Genomic DNA, 16,727 nt, shown 5'->3' with positions numbered 1-16,727 from the left:
GGTGGTAGGGGAAAGGGACAAGTGAAAGCCAGCACATCACAGCACCGTCATATCAAGGTGTCTTCACTCTTTCTGTCACATCACTGCACATCAAGTCAGTTGAAGTCACGTGATATCAACTCAACATGGCTCTCCTTAAATGTGTAATAGTTATATCTCGCGCAGTACCTTTCCCGTCAAGATTTATAAGCTTTCTTTACCTCTTGTATTTGACTTTTAGTAGTCCGAGCCCATTACTTATACTGGGGTTCGCTAATGAAACCACATACATGTTCACCACATATGCTTGCAAAATAGTTTTGCACACAATCCTGAGAGGTACTTAACAATAAATACGCTTGCCACAAACATGTATTTAAACAAATACAATATGTGAAGATTTCGGTCCATTTTTTATGAAATACTACAGGTGCCAGACAACATACAAATTGCTAATCAATCTGATTTTATCCACAGTATTTTTTTCACTTCAAGTTGCAGCCATTTTGCAACCCACTTTACTGTAAAATATTAGATACTGTACCAGTATGTATCAAAATCCACTTTATTAATGTAAGAGAGGTCACGTAATTTAGTATGCACATGTTGTACAGTTCAGACTTCTACCCCACTGCTTCCATTAAACTTAATTTTAACAAAGAAATAGTGAAATGACACAACTTATAACAAGTAAATATCAACAAGCAACTGATATCAACCACAAAAACCATGACAAAATGAAATATGGATATCTGTGCATGGCTGTATCAAGAGGAAATGAGCTTGGGAGTAACATAATCAACAAAGGATGGATTAGGTTTGATTAGATCCGATTCTGTTCTCGTTCCATAGACCCAAAAATGAGATGATTCTCGTGGGTGTGGAATGGGTCAGAAAGTATAACACAAGGAACATAGAGTATTTAAATATAATACTCACTTCTCTGATCCTTTGTCAGCAGATTGTCAAGATATGTGAATACATTACAGTAAACTGGAACTGCCAATATTTGCAGAATTAATACACTGTTGGGATGAAACATTAAATAAATTTAGCATACAGATAATACCTACTCCTCGCTGTTGCTACCAAGTGCTGTCAAAACTGAAACCTAACAACTTTTTAATTAAGTTGGTCCAATAGTCCCTATTAACATATTCATCTACAGAGTGGAAGGAGTTGCCTACCAAAGTGTCTTTCAAACTTAATTTAAACAGGGCGTTCTCCAAAACCAAGTTTTCTGTGGTTACTGGCAGTTTATTGAATGTATGTTCTTGAATATTGGACCTCTTTTTGGACCAAGGTAAGCAATTTTAGGTCTTTATGCAGAATGTTCTTTTTCCTACTATTAATACTATGTATTGAGCAATTGGTTGAAAATAGATATATTATTTGCAAACAAATATCATTGAGGAATAAATATACTGAGAAGCAGTAGTTAGAATACCCAGTTCCTTGAACACGTTTCTACATGATGTTGTTGAATTCACACCACAAATGATTCTTATTGCAAGCTTTTAGACTAAAAAGCTTTTGGTCAGTTTTATGTGTTACCCCAAAATATGATCCCATATGACAGAATGAAGGTAAGCAAAGTATGCAAGTTTTTTTTATATTTATGTCTCCTGCAACTGACATCATTTGCATTCCAAATACAGGCATGTTTAAGCGCTTCAGCAATTCTGTGGTATGTCTTTCCCAATTGAATTTGGTATTGAGCTGTAATCCCAGAAATTTAACAGTGTCAATCTCTTCTATCTGCATGTCCTTATATGTTACACACATGCTGAAAGGAAATCTCTTACAGATTCTGAACTGCATATAGCAGGTCTTTGCAAAGTTTAATGACAGTGAATTGGCTTTAAACCGTTTATTAATGCAAGTGAAAATTTAATTAGCAGCAATTTCTAAATCTCTCTTGGCTTGCTATTTAATGCAGTGTTCGTATTATCTGCAAAACCAAACAATGTAACGGATGAGAGGTCATTAATGTACACAAGAAAAAAGCAAGGAACACAAGATGGAACATGGAGGAACACCATATGTAATTAATTCCCAATCAGATGAACACCAATTGCTTATTCCACAGGTATCTTCCAATGACAGGCTTTGTTTCCTATTAAGTTAGGTGAGACTCAAACCATTTAGCAGCACTGCCAGTGACACAATAAAATTGTAATTTATTTAAGAGAATGCTGTAATTCACACATCAAAGCCTTTTGACAGGTCACAGTAAATGCCAGTAGCCTCTAAATGGTTACCTAATGAATTCTACACTAGAACCCTTAAAGAAGCTAAACTGTGACTTGCATAAAATATTTTTTGCAAGTCAGATGCTTAGGAAGATGCTTGAACACAACATATTCAAATGTTTTGGAAAAAGTGGACAAAAGTGAAATTAGTCAATGATTTGACAGTATCATTTTAACCCCCTTGTTGTAAGGATGTTTAACTTTAGCATATTTTAACCAGTCTGGAAATGCTCTGCTGATAAGACATTGGTTACACAGATAAGATTAAGACAGAACTGAACTCACATGAACACTTACATTAACTTCATTGATATGTTAGTACAACTGCAAGAATACTTTGATCTTAAAGGACTTTATGATGGATGCTACTTCTCTGGGCGAAGTGAGTGACATTTCCATTTTACTGAAATCATTTGGAGAGACTAGTCTCAGACATTCCATTGCACTGTTTACTGAACCTGATAATCTCAAGTAACAGAAACAAAGTACTTATTTATGATGTTTGCAACAGGACTTGTTACCAATGTCTCATTTATTTTTAAAGCTATCTGTTCCTCTTCCTTACTGATCCCACCTGCCTTGGTCTTCACTATATCACACATAGTTTTTATTTTGTTGCCTGTTGTAATCATTTCTTTTTCATAATAAAGCTACCTAAATTTCAGCATTGCTTGCTTCACTATTGTGCAGTATAGTTTGTAATATGTTACAACGCTAACATCAGAGCTGTTCCTAGATGATAGACAGTTTCCTTTTTGTCCCACATTCCTTGGTTTGTTTATTGACTTCTGTTTGGTTTTAATTACATTTGGGAGGGGGGGGGAATTTCAAATGAGGAAGTAACTATTAATGCCAGTCATCAAAACTTTCTTCTCAAGAAACCGTGACAGTGCTGTGATGGGACATGATGGATGGTTAGTGTGGATGCTGCCATTTGAAATCCATTGCAGAAAGTTTTGACAGGATGGGAAGTGACGTGGAAGTGTATTCACACTGTCTGTCACGTCACAGCACATCAGGTCAATTCAGGTCACGTAATCTCAACTCGCATGGCTCGCCTCAACTGTATTTTTGCGAGAAGTACGATCTTCGCGACATGATTTGCAACTGTTTTTACATGTAAAGTGCACTTGCACAGTGCGGTAACTTATATACTTGGACGCTAGAGTCCACATGTGTACGAAACTGGCATTTATTACACTAAAATGGTTTGCATCTTGCAAGGGAAGTTTGATGTTAAAGATGGAAGACAAAAGTGCAAAACATGCAATAAAGAGTATGGGTCCGAAAAATATCATTATATGGTACAGAAAGGTAATTTCACACACTATACAGGGAGATTCGGCAAGAGGAATTCGCATTTAAAAATGTTCTAGAAAGTCGAAGCACCAGTTTTCTCTCATTTTATACGTTAAATGCTGTCAGAATTACTAAAAGGGGCACAGTGTTACGAACTACCATCACATCTCATGAAAAATTGGTTTGTTTAAGGTTACGTTTCGTTGTAAGTCAACTGCAAATTTTTGTGCAATAACCATTTCTCCTTCAGTGGTTTTCCCTTCAAGATTTACATGTTTTATTTACATCTTGTATTCGGTCTTTAACAGTTGAAGTACATAACTTGTACTGGGGTTAGCTAGTGAAATCACACAAATATTGACCACTGATACTTGCAAAACTCTTTCACACATATAATCAAGGAGCTACTTCACAGTAAATAAGCCCGCCACAAACACTTATTTGAACCGACAACTATAATACATTCCTTGATGTCTAATTCACAACAAAGCATTTTGCGACTGTTGCAATGTCTGAAGGTTTCAGTCCATTTCTTTACGAAACATTAGAAATGCCTGACAACATACAAATAAATTCCACTCACTAATCAATCTGATTCTACCCGCAGTACTTTTTTCACTTCAAGTTGCAGCCATATAGGAATCCACTTCATTGTAAAATATTACATACGGCAAGGAAATGAGATAGAAACGCACACTATATATGTAGCAGAGGGCAAGAAATTTCATTCGCTCATGTCGTACATTTTAGACCGCTTCAATTAATCTTTCATCATTTATTATAAAATTATAAATTTAAAACAAGAAATAACGAATCGAAACAATTTATAACAAATAACAAAAGTAACGAACAAAAAACTGTTCCTTGCTATAATTGTGATGGCTAAATAGTGTTACGCTAGAAGCAAAAAAAAAAGTACTCTGCCTGTTTCGAACTTGGGGAGTTAAGTGTTGCCATGTTGGCAATCCGGAAAATTGACATACAGATGCAGTGATCAAACAATGTATGTCAACAAATGTCTTGGGTAGTGTTGAGCTGTTGACAAGAAAATTTGGCTGTTGTGACGTGTAATGATAGGAACGATGCTTCGTTTTATAATTTCTCACTGTAGGCAGAATATATATTTCATAATTGGATTGACGGTCGGTGTGTCAGTTAGCTTGATTTTGTCCCCTGTTCTTGAGAATGAATGCGATAGCTCGATCTCGGCCGGATATTTCACTGACAGATTAACTGGCGGATGGCAGTCAGCAAGCGATATGGAAACTGATGAATTTAAACCAAGAATAAACCTGGCAGGAAAGCCACAGAAAGCTCAGAAGACTCCTCAAACACTAGTTAGGCCACGATATTATTCAACAGAACTTGGGATCCGCGAAAAGTTATTTATTGCTGTTCTAACATCACAGAGTACAATATTCAGTAATGCCGTCAGCGTAAATAGAACTGTTGCACATCTCGTTGATAAAATAATGTATTTCATCGACGCTCTGGGACCACAGAAATTAAATATTACGATGCCCGGTATTGTGGGTTTTACAGATACAAGACGAATATTGAAACCATTCCATATGCTAAAATACATCACTGACAATCATTTGGAAGATTTCGATTACTTTTTTCTAATGAGGGACTCTACTTACCTAAAAGCAAGGAAGCTACGTGATACTGTGCAGTCAATAAGTGTTAGCGAAGATGTACATGCAGGCAGTGGGAAAAATGACGAACATACAGCATTTTGCTCACTAGGTAATGATTACTACTCCATGAAGATACCTATTATCAGTTCGATAAATTTAACTTATTTATTATTTGTTTTTATTGTTCTTCTTCGTACTGGAGTTGGCACACAATGCAAAGATTTTGGCTCCACACCAACGTCAGAACCCAACTGCTTTTCAGCTTTCTGTTGAAGTGCAAAATTTATTATTGAAGATTTAAAAATTTCGCATGGACCAACACTGCACTGGGGAGTCTTGTTTTTTGTTGTCAAGTTCCTCATCCTTTGATTGTAATTTCATAGAGGTGAACTTTTTCCACTGAAGGTCCAATGACTTGTCAATAACTTCCAGCCTCAGCCCCACTGACAATCGCTTGACTGTGGAAGCCTATAGTTGTGCTGTAGTCCCCTCGAGTTTCCTTGAGTGCAGCCAAGCATTCCAAGTAAAATGGTTTGTCATCCAGGTTACGAAATTTTCTTTCTATTAAATGAAGCTATTCTTCACATTGACCTCTTGGGTATGATGGGAGAATGATCTAATGCAGATATGAGAAAATGTTTCTGAGGTCTTCCAGATTGCAGTTATCAAAAACATCATCATCTGCTATTCTTTTCTTTACTTCTTAGTTATTGTGTGCCAGAGATATTTCAGAACTTGTTTTAGCAATTTTTGTTTCTTCCTTTCCTTTCAGTGGTTCAGTTGCTGGTGCAATTTCTTTGACATAGCTGCCTGGTTCCTCAGATGCTGACTCGTAATGCCCAAAACATCTAAGATGGCTGAATGCATTTAATGGCTTTCCCCTTTTCTCCAACCTGTTAAGTAAATTCCTCCTGAAGACACCTGGCTGTGGTGTGACTGATACAGTTTTAAGAGGTGTTTTCATTTGAGACTTCCTCAAAGATGAACGGTGTGTGATACCTGGAACCCAAAACAAGTCTCTGGACAACTAGGTCTTCCTGCAGATTTGTATGCTGAAGTGTGGCCAATTTTAGGTGCTGTTGATATGTCTGGTACTGAAGGGCTTCTCAAACTCTGTACTTGCATAGAGCCAACATGTGAATGAAATGTTGTAGCAAATGACGAGTGCCTCAGTCCAGTATGCCAATTTGTTGTAGGAACATTTTCCTGTCTCGCACTTGCAGGGAGCTGTGGTCTACTCTTGTGTGTGGACTGAGGAAGCTTTAAGACATCACCGATGTTGGCATTAACATTTTTTATTTGATTAACTAGTGTAAAAATGTCGCGGAGTTTTTTTCATAGTGTGTGTAGAACTCTTCTGCTGCATTGGCCCAATATATTCCTTTTCATTCTTAATTTTCTTTTCATTTTGTGTTGGAATCTTAAACAATTGCTTTGATGCTGTTGCTGTAGATGGTTTCCTTGTAATATTTGTGCTTCTCACCAATGATAAGGCAGGAATTTTTACATTAAATGTTGAAGTTAATCCTATACATTTCCCAGTGGTAAGTATAGTATTAGCTTTCTTCATACACAGTCTACCTTCCGTTTTCTGTTGGACTCCAACTGGCTTCCTATTTGCTTTTATATTGTTTTGCACATTTTTCTGATAGACTTTTTGATGTCCCATGAATCAAAGTTGGGATTTGTTGCATTTCCATTTATATCAAGAGAAACATTGTATGCTGATATTCCAAGGACAGCAACGGGTACTTCATTTTTTCCCTGCTTCTTGCTGATTTTGCCTGCAAGCCTTGCTTGCCTTTCAGCTCGCCATTTTGCAACCTGTAAAATAAGATGATAAGCTACATTTTAATACTGATTGACAGTTCTTTTGCTATTATACACAAATTTCCTGTAACAATTATTCCTCCCTTATATTAAATAGAAACTGAATTTATCTTTTTCACTCGGATTTCAGAGGGGTTAGTGCAGTAAGTGTGTGTCTATATGGGATGTATTCAGCGCACAGTTTAGTCACTTCAGAGTCCCTTCATTTAATCACACCAACATTGCTGAGAATATTTACTGATTGTAAGTTAAATCAGTTTTCTTTCCAAAGTTTCTGTAGGGAAATTAAATTATGAAATAACTTTATTTGTGCTGGTTGGTACAGTGATTGAAGAGGGGAAACACTCCACTGACACTGTAGTAATTTCAGTTGTATCAGGTCAACCCTTTAAGCTAAGTATACTTGAATAAGGCACTGTGATTGGTACATGAATGTGTTTGGCATGTCTGAAATGATGTAGGAGTTGTGTTCTAACCACTGTGACATTTATGCAGTTAATGTAAATCTGAAATTGTGAAAATTATTCCATTTTTCCCCAGAGAAAATAGCTTGTCATAAATTTTTAATTATCTGGGGACTTATGCTGCGGTTCTCTGGGGAGTTTTTCTGAAACATTCCTCTTTGTCACAATTGAGGTTGTAAATATCCCTTTTATCTGAATTTTTGGTGAGAATATTATCACTGCCAGAGCTTTATTTAATGTATGGAAAAATGACAGGCTATTGTAACTTTTTTAGTTCTAGGAGCTGTTTTGCAAATATGCAGACGGTCAATGTTATGGTATGTTGTTGGATTTCTAGCTGAGTTGATGAGATTTTTTGCAAAATGGAGCTGTTAACATGGCTACAAACCTGAAAAAATACCATTGTTAAATAGCATCAAAAAATCTCAACAATCACAATACTCCAAACTATCAGCTGAGCATGCACAAAAATCGTAACAAAATCTATTTAACACAAAGTAGTGAAGTGTCTACTTTGTCACCCACATGTTTGGGCATTTCCATCAGATGGATTACAAGTTAGTTGGTTACATGTTCCATAGATCATCTGAACTATTCTTTTATTGAAATGATGTGGAATGAATCAGTTTACAGGGTATGTATACATGATTAATTTTAACATTAATGAGCAAAAGCTACATGTGTCTAGTTACACTGTTAGGAACTTGAAAATGTGGTCACCGGGAAGCTACAACATGACTTCAGTTTTATTCAATAACTAGTTTTGACAGAATTATCGTCATATGGTCTGCATAATTGAGTCAAACTGGAATTGGAAGGCACTATCATCATGTGCAAGCAATAATTGAACAATATAAACAGTTGTGTATATACAGTACCTGCACAGTTGTCTACTCTGTGATATTTGTAAACAGTGGAGTAAACAGGCCCATTAAAAAAAATCAAAATACAATTTTAAACTGCATGTATTCATGTCCCATCATTTACTATTAAATTCAGAGTGCCAAAACCCACCAGTACCACTTACTATTTCATGCTAAAGCTGCTTAAGTTCAATTTTCAGATCTTCGTAACTTGGAAATTTTTCCAGCTGTTTTTCATTGATTTTTCTGTCACCAGAAACAACAAGTGTTCATGATCCACACCTCCTTTATCTTCATGATTGTAATGTTCAGCATGTTGTGCCCCAGTGGTTGATCAGTTGGAAGTCCTACAGTAATTTGGCTTATTCTTTTTTGACAACTTTTTGTGGGTTATAATACCACCAGCTATTTACTTCTGACAAATGAAATTTCTGTCATAAGTTCTAGTATATATTTATACCACGGTGTTGTGCTGCTGCTGGTAATCAACCTGTGTAATCATTTTGAAGCAGCTCAGGATGTTGTTGATTATTTCATCAGCTTCTTTGCAGATTCTGCTCTTTGAATCTTCTGCTAGTTTCTCAGTTCTGGTTTTGTTAGCACTCATTCTGATGACTTCTGCTAAAGCTGCCACAATCAGTCCTCCTGTTTACTTTTGCAGGTTGTCAGTAATCTGTAACAATCAGGTCTCTTTCTTGTCTCCTATCTTATTCCGAACTTTTTCACACATCATCTGTCCATCCAAGTTTGCATAGTTGGTTTGAGTCTTCATTTGTTGCACTTTCAGCAGTGTATGGATGTTGACAGAGCAGTTTCCTCAGATATTTTTGTGTAGCCTGCTAGTTCAAGTTTTTCTTCTGCAACTGGCTGCTTAATGTGCAGAAGCTCACCGCCACCTGACTTCTTGGGTAAGTATAACCTATTCACATCACTATGAGGATGTAATGCCATCACTACAAGAGTATAACACACGATGAATCAGCATGACTTTTCTAGCTTTCCTGTCCAACTTGTCAAGGTCTGCCTGTGTCCAATTCAAAATGGCAGCAGTGTACCTGATGATAGGTATGACCCATGGTGTTGATGGCATTTAAACCATTTAGTTTGATTTTTCAAAATTTTCGTGGCCCTTAGGGTTTTTTCTTTGCTGACCCCAATTTTTACATGTCTGTGCCTGATGTTTGTTCAGTTGCAGAATTCCATGCTTTAACTTACGGTACGTAATGGCCTGTCTGTGCCTTCACTTTCTGTGAATGCCCCCTTTACTAGTATCACTGTTGAGCATTTGTCCAGACCAAATTCCATAGTGATGTCCAGCTTGAAGATCCTTATGGTGTTGGTCAGTGACTGGATTTCAGCATCTGATCTTCCATACATCTTGAAGTCATATGTGTTCAGTAGATGAAAAACTTTCTGTTGATCTGTGCCTGCTTAATAACCCAGGTTCGCTTTTTGGAAAATTATGGATAGGGTGGTTGTAGTGATGATGAACAGCAGTGGGTGGAGAGTGTCACCTTGAAAGGTTCCTAACCTGATAATGACCAATCTGCCAACAAAAAGTTCTGTCTTTCAGTATTTCATTGCATTTTCTGCAAACCTCCAAATGTTTCTGATTATTCCAATGGTTTCCAGACAGTTTATGCACCAACGATGCGGCAGTGAGTCAAAGGCTTTCCTGTAGATGATCCAGTCACATGCTGGTTAGTTTTGTAATTTAGGACCATTTTGTCAGTTAGGATCTTGTTTGCTGTGCTCCTACTTCCCTGTTTACTTCCTTTTTGTCCTGCTGGCAGAATACTGCTTTCTTCCACATAATGCTGAGTTCTAGCAGCTATTGCATCTGTCAGCAACTTGAACACAGTGGGCTGACTTGTTGGTATATAAAATATATTTGATAATCAGCATGTGTAATGTTATTATTTATGGTTAACTAAGCAACATCATCATATTTTATTTTCAAGATGAAATTTATACAGTTTTTTAATTTATGTTTTTATTGTGTTTTAATGTTATAGGGTAGCTTATTCCTTGTTGACCCTTCATAGATATCCCTGCATGCTTCTTTTGCTTTCTTTATCAGAAGTTGAAATGTGTTATTGTTGGTCTCAATTGTGTATCTGCTTCAAACAAAATAGCTTCACTGTGTGTGATGTTGACAGGAAACTCTTTTAGAAATATTAAAACCAATATTGGTCAGTAGAGGCACTCCTGAGAACACTATATTATTATGTTTTGGATATGAGATACTTGCAGGGTTCGTGTCTAAAGTAATGAGACTGACCACCAAGCAGTGCTCTGGTTGCCAGAAGCAGGCTCCCCGGCAGGGGAATTTGTGTGGGGGACTAAGCTAAGCAACAAACTGGGCGGCAGTCATGTCCAAGCTCCGACACAACTGAGGCTCATTCAGGGCACAAAATCTCTTTTCGAGATTTTGTCATGGCAGTAAACGAAAAATGGAGTCTATGCTGGAGCAATGCACATGATTAAATTTTGCTTTCACCTGGACAAAACTGCTTCCAGGACACTCACCTTGGTTAAAGGGGGTTATAAAGATGGTGTCCTGTCAAGGGCCCAGATTTCCCAGTGGATCAGTGGGTTCAAGAATGGACAGGAGACCATTGAAGACGTGGAGTGGTCTGGATGCCCTTCAATGAGTGGTTGGGACAAAATGTGGCCAAAGTGAAAAAACAAAGAATTTTTTTCTCCAGGTTGAACTGTCAGTGCTGTTTTCTACAAAGAAGCCCTTGCACACCTTTTCAGTGCCAATCACTGGAAGCTCCACCACGGCAGTGCTCCAGCCCACACTGCCTTCATTGTGGGTGACTACCTGTCCCATATAGGGGTTGCAACCTGCCACAGTCACTGTAAAGCCCCAATATGAGTCCATCAGACCTTTTTCTGTTACCAAAGCCCAAGAGAAGCCTGAAAGGTCACCATTTCAACAATTTTCCTGCCATCTAGCAGGCTGTCTCAGAATCTCGGGAGGAGGTTATGGCAACTGACTTCCCAGGACCCTATGCAGCATGGGAATCATGTTGACAGCAGTATAGCAACACCCAAGGAAAATATTCTGAAGAAATTTAACAATATCTACTGATTCTATCAATAAATTCTTCTTACAAGGCCCAGTCTCATTACTTCACAGACAAGCCCTGTATGCCATTAATAACTTTACCCATACAGTATTTGGGATACACTATGTGATCAAAAGTATCTGGACACCTGGCTAAAAATGACTTTAAAGTTTGTGGCGCCCTCCATCGGTAATACTGGAATTCAGTATGGTGTTGGCCCACCCTTAGCCTTGATGACACCTTCCACTCTCGCAGGCATATGTTCAATCAGGTGCTGGAAGGTTTCTTGGGGAATGCCAGCCAATTCTTCATGGACTGCTGCACTGAGGAGAGGTATCGATGCTGGTCTGTGAGGTCTGGCACGAAGTCGGCATTCCAAATATCCCAAAGGTGTTCTGTAGGATTCAGGTCAGGACTCTGTGCTGGCCAGACCATTACAGGGATGTTATTGTTGTGTAACCACTCCACTACAGGCTGTGAATTATGAACAGGTGCTCTTCAACAGTGGGAAGCAAGAAGGTGCATAAAAAAAAAAACAATGAAGGCCTGTGCTGTGATAGTGCCACGCAAAATCACAAGGGGTTCAAGCCTCCTCCATGAAAAACACGACCACACCATAACACCACCGAATTTTACTTTTGGCACTACACACACTTGCAGATGACATTCACTGGGCATTCGCCATACCCACACCCTGCCATCAGATCACCACATTGTATACCGTGATTCGTCACTCCACACAATGTTTTCCCACTGTTCGGTCGTCCAATGTTTACACTCCCTCACCAAGTGAGGCATTGTTTGGCATTTAGCGGTGTGATGTGTGGCTTATGAGCTGGTGCTTGACCATGAAATCCAAGTTTTCTCACCTCCCACCTAACTGTCATAGTACTTTCAATGTATCCTGATGCAGTTTGGAGTTCCTGCGTGATGGTCTGGATAGATATCTGCCTATTACACATTATGACCCTGTTCAGCTGTCGGTAGTCTCTGTCAGTCAGCAGATGAGGTCAGCCTGTACGCTTTTGTGCTGTGCATGTCCCTTCACGTTTCCCACTTCCCTATGACATCGGAAACAGTGGACCTAGGGATGATTAGGAGTGTGGAAATCTCATGTACAGATGTATGACACAAGTGACACCCAATCACCAGATCACTTTTGTAGTTCATGAGTTCCATGGAGTGCCCCATTCTGCTCTATCACTGAGGTTGCTGATATGGAGTACCTGGCAGTAGGTGGCAGCACAATGCACCTAATATGAAATACATATGTTTTTGGGCATGTCCGGATTCTTTTGATCACATAGTGTATGATATAGTACCAAAACTATGTGCCCTATTTTTCACATTTTCTCAACACACTGTCTCTTGTAACAATGACCAGCAAAATAAGAAAAAGTTATTTACTGTAGTCTATAGCCACGATTTTTATTTTATCAACTGGGTACCAGGTACCTTGTACTATCATCAAGCGATCCCTTGATATGCAGTCATCATTCTCTCTTCTCAAGTAGGGGTGTCAGTATTGACTATGCGCCTAAGTTGATGTGATGATGGTACTAGATACCTAAACTAGTAGCCAGGACAAAAGTTGCAGCTATCAACTAAGGCAAATAATAGGTTTAAAAATATACATGTTACATTTTTATCATTGTTGAGTGCCTGATGTGTTACTTTTCTGTATTATACAGTAGTATGGCTGCCATACCTGAGACTAAATTTTCCTTCACTTAGAAGCCTTCATCATTGTATAATTTTGTTTTGTTTTTCATAATTGTTTCTGAGATATGTGAGAACAAAGAAAGCTGACCGACTCTTCTGTAATTTTCTGTATCTTGGACATTACCATGCTTTAGGAACGGAGTACTGTTGTCTGCTTGAAACATTCCAGAAGCGTATGGAAACAAAATAGCTCATTTAATACATATATTCAGGGAAATCATAGTCAATTTATGTATTCATTCAGTAAAATGTCCCACCTCTTCATGGTGGATTTTTTTATTCCTTCTTAATTTCTAGACTCCCTCTCTGAATTCGTACTTGGTGGTTGATGACAAAAATGTAGTGCTGATTAAATCTTTTTGGATAGTTATTATTCATTTTCACTGTTTGGCAATATGACATTGGCAGCTTTCTATTTATTCACTTCCCTCACAACAATTTGATCATTCAGTAATCTTGTGCTTCAGTATGTACATCACATTTGTTATGTGGACTTTTCAGTGTTTTGCGTTACAGTTCAACATATTTGTGCATGTCCAACTAAATATGGTTTATTTTGTAAAGGTTTTTGTTTATAATGGATTAATTATTTAACGTTTCCATTTAGAATGTAGCAGATACATTTGGGAGGGATGTGCTTCAAATGTCAGCTCTGTTATGAGATTTAGTTCTCCGATAAATTCTGGAACACTTTTTTGTATTTGAAGGCACACAGTTCCTATTGTGTGTGAATTTCTGTGCTCCAGTGGTTGCACTTTCCATATGAATTGAATTATTGCAAAACAGAAGCACACATTTTCTGCTTTTTGATGAGAGTGGAGTCAGTTTATACATATTTTGGGATTACAGAAGTGTCTGATTCTACCTGTCTGCTTTGACCCATGACATCATCAAAATGGAGGAAATGGCCATTCTAAGCATATCCAATATTGCACCTATGACGTCACTACGTACACATGGCAACAAACACAAAAATACGCATAAATAAGACAATAACATCTCCCACCAAAAATACAAACTAACTAACGGGACAACTGCAGGAAATTGGGGGTTTTAGGGTGGGGACAAGCTACATATAACAGTAAAAAAATTACAACATTCCGCTACAACAATAAAATCTATAGGAATCGGACATTTACCTTGACCTATACAGCACAACCACAACTATCGATACCACTAAAAAAACCACCTCCAACTATGAAAATTGGAATCGGACATTTCTCTTGACATATATAGCTCAACCACAGCTGAAGAGACCAAAACAGCAACACCTACAACTATGAAAATTGGAATCGGATATATCACTCAATCAATATAGATCAGTCGCACCTGACGACACCAAGACACCAATACCTACAACTAAAACTACGAAAATTGGAATCAGTCATTTCCCTTGACCTACATAAGTCAATCACAACTATTGATACCAAAAAACTAACACTTTCAACTACAAAAAATAAAGTCAAAACTATAACACGTCAAAAGCCCAGAAATCAAACTTTCCTACATGAATTAAAACAAAATCAGTACACCATAAATACACAAAACATTGCAACTCAAGAGGAACAGACCCCAAGGAAAAAACAATTACGTACCACCAACAAATTCTGGCACTGCAAACTGGGTTGGCCACATGCTCATGCAACCCCCCCCCCCCCCGACACGCTCTCTCTCTCTCTCTCTCTCTCTCTCTCTCTCTCTCTCTCTCTCTCTCTCTCTCTCTCCATCCATCCATCCATCCATCCATCCCTCTCCCTCTCTCCCTCCCTCTCCCTCTCCACTACACTTTATACTACACTTCACTATCTCAGCGATCAGGCCAATAACTGGAGGAATTTGATAATGAAGACTATGTCCTTCTCCATAATAGTTCTGGTAGAACTGTTATATTTCATCATCATCTCCATACCTAACAACAGAAGCCACACAATAAATTAAATGTCTTACTGAGGGCACTATCAAACACAACCAAGTCATAAACTCCATGCCGTAGTGACGTCACACACCACAACGCCCTTACGTCACGGGTCAAAGCAGACGGATGGAATCAGATGCTTTCATTGACCCCATGTTTTCAGTATAAACACATTTACTTATCTCTTCTGAAAGAACATTGCTATTTTGTCCTAAATTGACGGAATAAAACTTTGGTGTTTATGGAATAGAGGAATGCTAAGTGTAGATAACATTAGATTATTACCTGATTAAAGTGACGTATTTGTTAACCCTTTAACTGGAGAAGGTGAGATAATTCATCTGAAGCAAATTCAACCCACAAGTGCTGTGGGCAAGATAACTCACCTTTGTATCATTGCATCCACACATATCACTCATCTGTGTACAATTGCATCCACAGATAATTCATTGGGGCACTGTTTCATTGATGTGGTAGGCATGATAAATTGCTCCACCACTCCTGCAAGCATGATAATTTGTTCCGCCACTGCTGCAGGTGTAATTGCATCCACATACTGGTGTGCATATATATATATATATATATATATATATATATATATATATATATATATATATATATATATATATGCCGTAGTGACTATGCTTTCATTGACCCCATATTTACTCAAATCTCTGTAGATACTTTAATGACACATTCCCAGAAGATAGACATCTATGTCAGAACTTTATAACAGTCATAATCCATAGCATGTAGGTTCAGTAGGCAGTGTTCTGGTACTGCCAACTTGTTAGGCTGCTGCAGTGTGGTATATATATATATATATATATATATATATATATATATATATATATAAACAAAGATGATGTGACTTACCGAACGAAAGCGCTGGCAGGTCGATAGACGCACAAACAAACACAAACACACACACAAAATTCAAGCTTTCGCAACAAACTGTTGCCTCATCAGGAAAGAGGGAAGGAGAGGGAAAGACGAAAGGATGTGGGTTTTAGGGAGAGGGTAAGGAGTCATTCCAATCCCGGGAGCGGAAAGACTTACCTTAGGGGGATAAAAGGACGGGTATACACTCGCACACACACACATATCCATCCACACATATACAGACACAAGCAGATATGTCTGCTTGATATGTCTGCTTGTGTCTGTATATGTGTGGATGGATATGTGTGAGTGTATACACGTCCTTTTTTCCCCCTAAGGTAAGTCTTTCCGCTCCCGGGATTGGAATGACTCCTTACCCTCTCCCTTAAAACCCACATCCTTTCGTCTTTCCCTCTCCTTCCCTCTTTCCTGATGAGGCAACAGTTTGTTGCGAAAGCTTGAATTTTGTGTGTATGTTTGTGTTTGTTTGTGTGTCTGTCGACCTGCCCGCACTTTCATATATATATATATATATGTATGTGTGCGCGCGCGCATACCCGTCCTTTTTTCCCCCTAAGGTAAGTCTTTCCGCTCCCGGGATTGGAATGACTCCTTACCCTCTCCCTTAAAACCCACATCCTTTCGTCTTTCCCTCTCCTTCCCTCTTTCCTGATGAGGCAACAGTTTGTTGCAAAAGCTTGAATTTTGTGTGTATGTTTGTGTTTGTTTGTGTGTCTATCGACCTGCCAGCACTTTCGTTCGGTAAGTCACATCATCTTTGTTTTTAGATATATTTTTCCGACGTAG

At 38.3% G+C, this 16,727-nt stretch overlaps 1 protein-coding gene across 1 annotated transcript in view; it reads left to right on the top strand.

Moving 5' to 3' along the window:
• Nucleotides 1–4,511: 4,511 nt before the first annotated feature.
• LOC126248926 (chondroitin sulfate synthase 2) overlaps nt 4,512–16,727 on the top strand; it is a 125,088-nt gene continuing 112,872 nt past the window's right edge. The window contains exon 1 of the mRNA XM_049950428.1: nt 4,512–5,279. Coding sequence (XP_049806385.1) covers nt 4,601–5,279 — 679 coding nt within the window. The 5' untranslated portion in view covers nt 4,512–4,600. The remainder of the gene's footprint in view (nt 5,280–16,727) is intronic.

Source organism: Schistocerca nitens, chromosome 3 (genome assembly GCF_023898315.1).
Source record: "Schistocerca nitens isolate TAMUIC-IGC-003100 chromosome 3, iqSchNite1.1, whole genome shotgun sequence".
NCBI lineage: Eukaryota > Metazoa > Arthropoda > Insecta > Orthoptera > Acrididae > Schistocerca > Schistocerca nitens.
This window is presented reverse-complemented; position numbering and strand designations above follow the sequence as displayed.